This window comes from Odocoileus virginianus, chromosome 21 (assembly GCF_023699985.2).
Source record: "Odocoileus virginianus isolate 20LAN1187 ecotype Illinois chromosome 21, Ovbor_1.2, whole genome shotgun sequence".
NCBI lineage: Eukaryota > Metazoa > Chordata > Mammalia > Artiodactyla > Cervidae > Odocoileus > Odocoileus virginianus.
Window position 1 is genome coordinate 44,021,226 of NC_069694.1, and position 12,426 is coordinate 44,033,651.

At 37.2% G+C, this 12,426-nt stretch overlaps 1 protein-coding gene and 1 long non-coding RNA gene across 5 annotated transcripts in view; both read right to left on the reverse strand.

Annotated features, from left to right (window-relative positions):
* Positions 1-12,426, reverse strand: part of NPNT (nephronectin) — a 75,969-nt gene that overhangs the window by 50,755 nt on the left and 12,788 nt on the right. For 2 of the 4 annotated variants that reach the window (XM_020901203.2, XM_020901204.2), the window contains exon 3: positions 5,652-5,702. The exons of the other annotated variants lie outside the window; for them this stretch is intronic. In XM_020901203.2, coding sequence (XP_020756862.2) covers positions 5,652-5,702 — 51 coding nt within the window. The remainder of the gene's footprint in view (positions 1-5,651; positions 5,703-12,426) is intronic. 4 annotated transcript variants of the gene reach the window in all.
* LOC139030232 (uncharacterized) lies at positions 5,709-11,775 on the reverse strand. The gene is made up of 3 exons (XR_011482527.1): positions 6,166-11,775; positions 5,999-6,087; positions 5,709-5,825 (listed from the first exon to the last, which is right to left on the reverse strand). It is a non-coding gene; the product is annotated as an uncharacterized lncRNA (long non-coding RNA).

A 12,426-nucleotide genomic window follows, 5' to 3' on the forward strand; every position in this document is an offset into this window, starting at 1 on the left:
TCCTTCGGTGACCCAAATCCTTATGTTTAAAGAGTCACTGATAGACAGTGAGTTGAGCCATTTATTAACCATTTTTAAAATGGAACCAAACGTGACTGTACCGAGAAATGCAGGATGTGAGGCATTCTGTCAATGCGCTCACTTTTTTTTTTTAAGGAAAGCATTACTTCACTCATTGTTCCAAATTGTCTGATGGAGGACCTTACACAGAAACTTGAAAACAGATGTCCATCAAAAAGGGATTGATTAAATAAATGGTGGCACAAGGTTCTTCCTGCCTCCAGGATTGTGGACTTCAATTCAGGTATCATCTGCTATTAGAGGGACCGTCACTAAAAACAGGCTTCACCATGATTTTACCATGCCATTCTCCCCATGCACTCACTGACTCCCCTTGATGCTTAGTTGGAGCTCATCATGCTGGTTCAAACTTTTTGTATGGCATTCACCACCACATTTCACAATCTGACTCCGGCCTATCCCACCAGTCTCCTCTCCATTCACATCCACAAACAGACCAACTAATGGTAGTTCCCAGGAAATCACATACTCCAATACTCCCACGCCTTTTTTTTTTCACTCCCACGCTTTAATACAGACTGTTGTTCTTCCCTTTGCTGGACTAACATCTAGACAGCTTCAATACTCAGCTTAAATAATATTTGCTTTAGCCCCTCATTCTGATTTTGGGGCCCTCCTCAGCACTTTCATAAACCTCTGTGCATAACTCTGCCATAAACTATATATACATGTATGTATACACACACACACACCATCCTATATTATCACAAGTATTATTCTTACCTTGCTCCTCCACTAGACTTGGAGCTCTTCAAATACACAGTATCTGCTCTGAAATTTCACACAGTCTCCTAACAAAGACAGAGATGACAGGTGTACAAGGTGTTAAAAGAATATAGAAGAAAGAATTTCTCAGCAGGCAGGCAGGGGTTGGGAAAATGTCAGGAAAGGCTTGCAAGAGGAAATGTGAACTGAATCTTAAAAGATGAGTAGGAATTCACCATGTGGATGGGTGAAGGGCCTTTTATTCAGAACAAGCAGCATAAGCAAAGCCAGAGACGTGTGAAGCAGAGAGGGTCTGGCAGTGATTGTGTCCACAAGACAAAAACTAATCCTTCTAAGGTAAGGCAGTCACCAGCTTAAAGACTCTAATATTCAAAGAATCAACATTTCATCCATAATGGTGAACAATTAATCGACTGTAAGAAGATGTCACAATCAGATGACACTTTATGTGTTTTCAAGCATGTACACTGATTTAAGAACCTTTCTCAAGTGTTAAGATCTTTTATACAATATGTGGTAAGGTCATCAGAAAGGCAGACAAATTAAATATAGTTATTAAATATAGTTATTTTTCCAGTAAACTGTCTTTCCTAAAGTAAGTAAGATTACAGCATGTTCACATTTTTTATTTCTTTTATATAGAAGTGACTGGTCCTTATACCTTTAAAGTACTGACTGAGCTAAGAGGTATAGGACACAGTCCCCAGATTCATGGAACTAACAGTCTAGCAGAACAAATGATACAGATCCACAAATAATCCCAATGTAGAGCAGGATGAGACAGGTGCCACACCAGCATTATAACTCAATGTAGAGAAAGAAGAGACTTCCTGTCACACAAATTAGGAAGGCAGAATGAAGGTGGCATCTGAGCCAGGACCTGAGGCAGGGCTGAGTCACAGTACAGTCTAATAAGAAAGAATATAAATTTCTAACATAAGTGTGGGCTTCCCCAATGGATCAGCTGGTGAAGAATCGATCTGCAATATAGAAGCCACAGGAGACTGCAGGTTCGACCCCCAGGTCAGGAAGATCTCTTGCAATAGGAAATGGCAGCCCACTCCAGCACTCTTGCCTGGAAAATCCTATGGACCGAAGAGCCTGGCGGACTACAGTCCAAAGGGTCACAGAGAGTCAGACACGACTGAGCGACTAAGCGTGCACACACACACACACACACACACACACACACACACACGTAGCTATTCATTCCTAGCAACAATTTATTCTGAGTTGAGTATCTGCTTAGAATTAGAAGCGATAGTGATGGGATACAGAAAAACCTAACCAAAAGGGGAAGAAAGATAGAATGTTTATAGAGAGTGGTTCTCTTTTTCAGCCCTTGATATAAACAAATGTTGAATTACTCATTTCTTTTGGCTAAAGGCCAAAATGGTAAACTGGAAAGAAGCTTTGTCAAGAACCAAAAACTGCCAGAGAACATTTCAGCCCACACGCAATACAGTATTTTCCCTCTCCCACAGTCCTCAGACACATTTAATGTTATTCTCCTATGGAGGAAGTTGTGAGGATTATTAATGTTGACGGAAGATGATGGTGGGGAAGGAAGTTGCGAGTAGGACAGAAGTGAAGAGACCATTCAATCCCAGCCGGTGCCCCACTCAGATCTGGCCCTTGAGCTCTAGGCCTGGAATCCACCACTGTGTCACATCTCTCCACTTTCAAGTCTCACAAGAACTTTAAAGATGTCACATCCAACACTGAGGTCATCTCCTGCACTTTCTCCCATGTTCTCCAGCCCACCAAATCACACACCAGAAACCCGAGTGTCATCCTTGATTCCATCTTCCTCACACCATCTGCTATCATTTTACTGAATGTGAAATAATAATTACTGAACTAAGTGCTTCACAGTTTTTCATTTGATCTTCATAAAAAAACCCAATAAGGTTGAGTTCTTAATCTGTATTTTACCAAAAAAGAAGCTATTGCCCAGAAAGGTCAGGTAAGTTTCTCAAAAACACAGGTCTGGTAATAGCCGGGTCTGACCAGGAAGCCTGAACTCCCCACCCCTGTCCTAATACACACCTCTCCATCCTTTCTTTTTATTATCTGCCAATCCCTATTTTTCTCTGTTCCCACCAGAGTCACTTAAGATAAAAATTTCTTGCCAGGTTTACTGTAACAGCCTCTAGACCTGAGCCTCAAAAGGCTATCTCTTAATTGCCAATGAGCAAAAATGTTCAGAAAGTTCAGAAAGAACCCAAATGCCTACAGATCCTGGGCATCTGTCCTGAAGCAGTGAGTCCTATGGTAAAATGCAGTGCATGCTTCGTCCAAACAGGCCAGCATTAAGCAACTCCAGCCCACCAATTCCTTGTAGCAAGATGAGCAACTGATTTATCAACAAAGCCTGATCTCCATTTTTCCTTGGAAACACTGGCAACTATTTTAAAAAATGTTCAAGCTCTCTGTGAGCAAAACTAAATTCACCTGTATGCTAGATCTGAGCCCCTGTATGGGTGTGTGCTCAGTCGTGTCTGAGCCCATCAGGCTCCTCCTCTCCATGGGATTTTTCAGGCAAGAATACTGACCCATTAGAACCAGCTCACAACTTCTGAAATACAAATCTGATTAGGTAATTCCACTGCTTAAAATCTACACAATGTTCCTCTACAACTCTGGGATAAACACTACTCTAAGATGCCATCAAAGGCCTTCCACTAGTCAGCTCATTTCTCCCTCTCCCACAGCACCTGTCATCACACACCCTTCAAACACACACCCCAATGCCCAGATGAAGGTTCCTGGGATGTGCCCCTCACTCTGGCTTCCGAAGAGTCAGTGTATTTTTTTGTCTGGCCCGGAAGTCCTTCACTTGACTTAACCCTCAGGATACAGCTGGAGCACCAGAGCCCATCACTCTTGGCTGAGACACTGTCCACTGCGATGGGCTTTCACAGTGCCTACCTCAAAGCACACCTGCATCAAAACACACCTCTCATCCAACATTGTCTTCATCTGTGGGCCTTCAACACGGACAGGAAATGACATCAATGCCTGCAGCTTCATCTTACTGATGTCTGCAGTGGCTGGCCCAGGATGAGACAGGGGATAGCCCTCAGTATGTAGCTACTGAATGAATGAATCAACTGAAGCCCACTGAGTCTGTGAAATCTTCCTTGATCCACTCCGGCCGAAGTAGTTCTTCCTCTAAATAGCCTCAGCTCTTTAATCCCTAACTCCTGCCTACTTTAGAATCCTGGAAGGAATAAGAACCAACCATCTTATCGAATAAGCTCCTCCCAAGCAAGAGTCCATGTTTTACTAAACTTGGATTAAACTTTTACTAAATGTCTCTCTCCCAGCCCCTAACTTAGCTCCTACCCTTTAGTAAGCTCCCAAATGTGCGTCAAATAAATATCTAAGCAACTTTACATGTAATTCTACAATTCCATTCTCAGTTCTTCTGGCTCCTCTTCCCTGGGCTAGGGAACCAAAACCATACCTCATTCTGACGTTTGCAAATGGATGTTATTAAAGAAGTGGGAAAGGAATGGTTCAGAAGCACAGGCAATTATCCAATGACAATTTTTACTTTAGACATGAATAATTTGAGAAATTTTCTACTACTTTCAAGGGATTATTTCCAAATGATGGGCATGGTAAACAAAGTGTAATTTGGGGAATACATGTAAATCCATGGCTAATTCATTTCAATGTATGACAAAAACCACTGCAATGATGTAAAGTAATTAGCCTCCAACTAATAAAAATAAATGGAAGAAAAAAAAATAAAGCATGCTATATACCATGGATGTTATCATGGACCCTAGTAAAACACCGTTTCAAAGTTTCAACACTTATCAAGAACTGTTCTGCATGAGGAGGAGGCATTCTCCTTATGGCCAGCAACAATCCTGCCAGTAGGTTTAAAGATTAGGAAACCATGGTTCAGAAAACTTAAATAAAATATCTAGTATGTCATAGTTGGTGAGTCACAGGAAAGAGTCCTGAACCCACATGTGTTGGGGACAAAACCCAAATTATATTCTTTGGCACTGACTCCTTACCTTCAGTCATAGCTCTGCTAGTTAATCCTATAGCTGACAGTAAATATAAGATACACATGCTTTGAGTTTTAAGTCTCTCTGAACAGAAAAAAGTCTTAACATTTATTTCTAGAACTATCAATCTTGTTCCCAAATGTTTCATTAAAATCTCCCCTTAGAGACACTTTCTCTGACCTGTAAAAATATAAAGTACATTGTCTTCTTGGTACCAAATCCATAAAACAGAATAACACATATTTCACCAAAAATTTCCAGTTAAGTATCATAAGGATGATTTGTCAGGTGACATTGTTCACTTCCAAAAATATTTAAAACAATAAACTTCTTATGCACCAAAATCATAGCATGAACACTCCTAGGTGCTAGTACAACATCTTACATATGTTACACAATAAAAATATTTCTTACCTGATTTTTCCATGGAGAATTAATGAATACGAGACACAATTCTCTCAGGTTAATGATAGGATGGTGTTAGTAATTTCATTTGGTGGATTTTTTTTTTTTTGCTTCTTTAAGTATTAAAAATATAAACTGTCCTTTAGGTTAGAATGGAGGTCAATTTATTAGATTCGTAAAACAGAAGAAAGGAATTATAAACTGAAATGGAAAAGTTTAATGTAAGAACTGAAAACAAAATTATTAACAGAATAAACACATCTCTAAGGAATACAGCTTCCCCCCAAAAAGCAACTCAAGAACACAACTAGTGTTAAGTTTTATTAATAACTTTATAAAGTTATTATTGAGAAGTATGCCTTTCAAGACATAGATTAGCCGAAATTATTTCAAAAAAGATGTTCATCTAACCTTTGAGCGGGCACCTTATCCTGGCTATTCTCTGCCTTAAGACGTAGAAAGCTGCAAAACAAATGTCCAAAAAAAGAAATTCCAGATCTTTTCTCTGTAAGGAGGCTGGACTTGGGTATTTATCAACTTGTTACATTCCCGGAGACTTACACATTTGCAACTTTCAGTGCTTTTCTGAAACAAAAAAAAAAAATCTAGGACATGTTTAAAATAGTAATATTTTAGTCACCATTTTGTCATTAAAAAACATTCTGTAACAAAAATATTAACCAATAATTGAAGTTGTGCTATTCTTTCATAGTTCAAATTCTAAATTAAAATATTTCAGACCTCTAGTGACATTGTACCTTTCAATCCAATTTTTAATCTTCAGAATATTAATTTTTGGTTCCAAGAGACAGTATCCTTTTATTTAAATGAGTATTGGACAAAATATCTGAAAAAAAATTAAAACTTTTGATCAATTAGTAACCAAGGCTGGTAGTTTTTTAAATTGATATATTTTTTTACTTACCTGTTTCTTACATACTGTGTTTCCCCTTTCTCTCCAACTTTGGGGAGGAAATATTAAGGTTTTTTCTTTTCCTTCCACAGCATTTTCTTCTCGCATGGCTGCTTTGGTTGTCAATAGCAACGGGAATTAGTGGGAAAGCTCAGCCATTTCACTTGAAGATACAAATAACCCAGTATAATGAAAGTAAATGGAAGAAATCTGAAACACTACTAGTAATGGCCAGGGTTCGACCAGCCTAGAAATCCTAGAGGTAAGGGAAGAGATGATTTTATTACTTCTCTTTTGGATCAATGCCTTCTTAGCATAAAATATTAGTCTTCTTTAAAGCACTAAATATTCACTTTAACTGTCTATTTGTGTTATTTGTTTGTATAATTTAAAGCAAGGTGAATAGAGCCTTCTTTGGGGTAGTATCAGAAGAAAAAACTGTAAGTCCAATTTGACTCAAAGTAGTAGTTTATCGATCCAGAATGATTGCTTTGTACTTTTAAAGGCACACATAACATTTGCTTTTTTAGAGTATTATTTTCATGTCTGTTGGGTTTACAAGTTAGCATGTTGTTTTCGTTGTTGTTGCTAACTTTAAAAGAACTCCTGATGTTGAAACATTTCTTAAAATAATGAAATATATCAGGCACAATCTAAGCAAAAAGCAGAAAATAAATCAAAGCATAAATTGCAAATTATATTCTGGATCACATATTAAGGAAAACTATACCATGGTTATGTATGAGAAGGAAAAATATAAAAGGATACTGTTTCTTTAATACTCTTTAAATATCAATTTTGAATAATCTATCAAGAAAAAATATTAAATGATTTTTTTAAAAAGGTGAAACAAGCTAATAAAGAATAGCAAACATCATTATTTTCTAACTAGTTATGTTAGTACCAAGCAGCCAAACAGTTCTGTATAGTTTATTTTTGTCTCATAATATTTTAGTTGGGCCACATTTCTCCTACTTCACTTAAATCAATGTTGACACACATAGATTTAGCAAGTTTTATGGTATTGGTATCCACATCCATTAAATAAGACTTCCAGAATGAAATTTTAGCCAAGGTCCCATATTCTAAAATTTGCATTTTAAAACTATACAAAGCTGCATTTTAAATCAAAGCAATGTTACACTTGGACTAATTATTTCCAGGAAGTTTCTGGAATCTATTCTCTAATGATGTGTAAGGAAATTTCCATAGGCAACCATCACCACAATTTTTGTGAAAGCTGCCCAAAATAAATGCCCTACATGTATTTTTGTGTGTGGCATAAACCCCACGGTGAAAAGCACTAAAATAGGATTCATTAGTAGCACATAATATAGAAACGCCTGTCCATTTTCTCCTGATAATCAGTTTTCCAACAGCCGGTATAAAAAGCCATGGTGTTTAATGCATGCAATTCTGCCAGCTCCAAGCCACACAATGAGAACTCTCAACTGCAGAAGTCTCTCCTGAGACTTGCCCCAGACCACTGCTTCAGTTCACCTGAGGGCTCCCAGTGACACTCTGACTTTATAGACAGGTCTCCGTGATTATTAGGCATCCTTAAACATCATAAGCACTCTGATGCTTTATAAAATTGCAACTAATATAAACCAGAGAAGCTAAACAATTTGGGGATGTCTTTTCTTGCCTGCTAAACACAGGTCACAGATTTGGAGTCCATTCTGGGCCCTGGACAGAGTTAGGGAAAATAAGGGATAAGAAACCCAAAGGAATTGAGCCTCTGTATTATCCAAAGGGATCCCTATATTATGGTGTATCATCACACAGCCTCTGAAGCATGATACACACACTTCCTTCAAGGCGATAAATCCAGGCTCCCAGATGAAAGGGACTGGTCCTCCCAGAATCTGCACCTCTATCTTCCAACCCTAATCTCCAAATGGAAAAAGTAGTAACTCTTAAGACATTCTCCATGTCCCAACTCAAAATTTCATGTATTTCTCATTGTCAAAAAAGTTAATATTAGCCCAGGAAACACTATTTATAGACAGCTCTCCAACTCTGCATGTTTATTAAAGCAACATCCAAGACAACAGATCCCATGAATAGAATTTTGAGTAACAACGGAATTTTCCCACTACTTTGTAAGTATTGAAGTTATAAAATTCATCAAACCTCAACACAAGATTAGAGAACAGAACACTGAACAAATCTACAAATTATCTTTTCATAATTTTGTATTTTCTCACCCATTTTAATTGCTTAAGAAAAAAACATGGAAAAAAATAAAATATTATCTGGGAAAAAAAAGAAAAAACCACAATTTTGCCTTAATTAGGAAATAAGCTATACAGGGGGATATCTTAATTTTGGACCATACACCGCTGCTGCTGCTGCATCGCTTCAGTCATGTCCGACTCTGTGCGACCCCATAGACGGCAGTCCACCAGGCTTCCCCGTCCCTGGGATTCTCCAGGCAAGAACACTAGAGTGGGTTGCCATTTCCTTCTCCAATGCATGAAAGTGAAAAGTGAAAGTGAAGTTGCTCCATCGTGTCCGGACCATACACAAAGATGTAATAAGCTTTTTAAGTCATCAGTGATTTAAAAACAATCTAAGGGACAAAAGAACTTGAAACCAACATTATCAGTATGAAACACCATGAAATATTTATGTAATCAGATGAACTTAGGACAATTTATCTAGTAGAAACTATCACCATAGTAAATTGTATAAAATCAGGTACCCTAACCCATGTACATTAAAAAAAATATGTTTACATATAAGCTGCAATTTGTGTTTTTCTATTACTTGCTATTTGTTGGCATGAAAGCACTTGGACAGTAGATTTCAAGTACCTACAAAACCTTAACAGTGAAAGAAAAGAGGAGGTCACAAAGGCTTTAGAAAAATATTTTGGGTGGCAAAGAGCTAATATTCGGAAAGTCGATCCAAGGAGTTAGTTTCTGTGCTAAATACACACCTCTGACCATTTAAGGACTTTTCATAGAAACTGAGTTTGAAAACTCTGATCTATGAAAACAAGGCTAAAGTTTTGTAAAACAGCATTGTTTTTGGCAAAGTTAAGCATAAATCCAAAAATATTAGTTTCTTCATTTGTGTATATTAGCGCAAATTTTAACAACTGTGATGACACAGTTCCTAAAAGTTGAGAATAAGTCAATAATATTTACAAAAGACAACCTTAACCTTGTGATTTAATGTTATAATAGGAAAACAATGTCAGATTTGGGGAATTTATATCATTAATCTACAGGACAGTTAAAGACATACTGACCAAATTAAATGTTCAGTTTTAAATTTTATTTGATTCTAGACTACCCTCATTCAAATCACCTACAGCAAATCTTCAGTCTTGGATTTCCCTGGCATCTAGTACCTACGAAGACTGTCTCCAGCCTTTGGTTAAATATGGCAAAAAAAAAATGAGGGCTTCTAATTAAATAAAAAGAAAACTGTTTCTTCTACAAAATCAACTATGATAAAGCTAAGAGGCCAACTTGATTATTCATATCTCTCTCTGCTTCAATCAGATAAGAATAACAAGTTGACTTGTGTTTCATAGGCTAAGGTAAAACTAAAATTCTTGATAATATCTCTAAAAGAATATGTAATAATACATGGGTATCTGCCATTATTTTACTATATAATAATACTTCATCACATCTAGGCTATAATGTATTCCTTTATGCTGGCTTTATTAGGAATTTTATTAGTAATTATATTATGACCATAGTTATCTGAATTAGGTACTAGCAGTAATTTAAGTGGTAAAACTGGAAAATTATAAATGAAGCTTTAGTGCATTAAAATGCACTCAATATAATTTAAAATGCATAAATATGTTTCTTTATATTTGATATTATTTAACTGAACTCTGCACTTTGCAACACACCAGTTTTTAAGTAACTAGATACATATTTTGCAACCAGTTTGCTCTGGTCAATTTCCAGGGATGCACCGTCAATCACATTAAGCCTATGTGCTATGGGCAGTGACTGATACCACTTTTAAATTTTTTCAAGCCAAATTATCTTTGCCTCATTCTTTGAGAACTGATCATTTATTTATCCCCACAAAGAAGGGTAAGATCTTGGTCCCAGCAATGTAAACTCATGGCTCCCCTCCAGGTTGATACAGGGTGGCAATGTTTGGACAGGTTAGATTCTCCGTTGGTGCTAATCCTTGAGGAAAGGCATTCAAAACCCCTTTCTGTGTTTCTCCTAAAGAGATGGGGGACTTACTGGATTGGTGCCCTCTCAAGATACATGGTGAGTCCTCTTCTTTTTTGAGAGAGAGACAGACACGGAGTGATTCTCCTGGGCATATGTGTCCCCAGAGTTTCAGCTTCCATTGCCCCTGGAGCTTCAGGAGTCCCTGAGAACTAGCCTTTCCTCACGTGTGTGTGCTAAGTCACTTCGGTTGTGTCTGACTCTTTGTGACCCCATGGACTGTAGCCCGCCAGGCTCCTCTGTCCATGGGATTTCCCAGGCAAGAATACTGGAGTGGGCTGCCATTTCCTCCACCAGGGGATCTTCTTGACACAGGGATCAAACCCGCGCCTCTTATGTCTCCTGCACTGGCAGGCAGGTTCTTTACCAGCAGCCCCACCTGGGAAGCCCAGGCAGGCTTTCCTGAGGCCCCAGTGAAGGTAAGTTTGTGTCTGGATGGTGACCTGAGGCTCTGCTTTGAGTCTATTCAGGTCTAAGTAGCTTATTTAAAGCAGCCTTCCATGAGATCCAGGTGAACTAGAATAAAAACTAAGTCATTTTGGCTCCTCTGCACATGTATAACAATCAGGAGCTTTGGGGAAATGAGCACTAGTCAAAGATTTTGTTGTTTCTGGGCTCACTGGCCCTTATTCCATGTTACAGCGTAAGATAAATGATGCCTGGAAGCAATGTTCATGCCTCACCACTTATCCCAAGTCATAATTTGCACGAAAATGAGAAAGTACATGCAAAATGGTAATGACTTTCACACTGATGTTTAATGAATACAAAAATAATAACTCATATAAAATTGATACAAAAAAATTCTCCCACTGATTTTTTTGCAGAGCCTCTTTATACTGGATCCTAGGAGACGTCTATCTGTATTCTATACCCAGTGCCTCTAGGTACCAACTCCATCAACTGCTGACTGATCTTTAAAATACATGGGCTAAAAAAGAAAAGATATATAGACTAGCTTTTAATTAATATTACATAAAACCCAACATTACTAGAGATCCTAACTTGACACTGTCTGGTCTAGCATGGAATTGTCCATTCAAAATTCCATATAGTTCACCCACTGCTGCCAGATATTCTGGGATGAATCAAGCTGAGTCATCAGAAAGCTCAGCGTGTGATTCAAATTATACCATGTATATATTATTTTTAAAATTATTTTCCATTATAGGTTATTACAAGGTATTGACTATAGTTCCCTGTGCTATACAGTTAAACTTTGTTGCTTGTTGCATATTTATTTTTTAAATTGGAAATCTAGAATTCTATTCATGCTAAGTCAAACACACATAAAAAAAGAAAAGAATTCTACTTTTAAAAATTCAGTAATGTTTATCTTTTTGCCAGTTTTTCTAAATGTCCTGTGGACATCTAATAACAACATATGAGATACAAAATTTTAAATATATTTGTGTAGGATATAAGATAATAGAAATTAATATAAATAGAAATCTATTATATCTAAAATATTAATGACATCATTCAAGATGTTCCTATTCCTATTTTTTCTGTACTTGACAAAATATTCAGAGAAATGTTAATATGTCTTACTATGATCATATATTTTTTCTTTTCCCCTATATTTCTTCTGACTTTTGCTTTATGTATATTTTGTTCCTTTGTTGATAGGTATCTAATGGTTTCTGATGTCTATCTTCTTCATGAATTGTACCTTTTATCATTAAAAATATTCATCTTTGTTTTATTTAAAAAGAAAGAAAGAAAAAAATAGAAAGCTCAGTGTGTATAATGTTTCTTAAGCTGCATATAGAATAGTTTTCTACGAACTGCACTTCTAGAGTAAATGCCTCATCTTAGGTTGGCGTTCTTTACAAAACCACCACTAGTTCATGGTAAAAATGTTGCTGTAGCCCTTTCTACTCCATCATTCACCCCTCTTCTCTAAATACCACATGAAAGTCATGAAAGTCTTTCAGAACTGTATGTGGTAAAAGCCATAATTTCCCCCAAATAACTGGCTTGCTTCTTCCCTAACAAACAAGAAGAATTATATGAGCAATGAAAATTCCCTTTTCTCTCTGGCTAGGAGAAGCTAAGA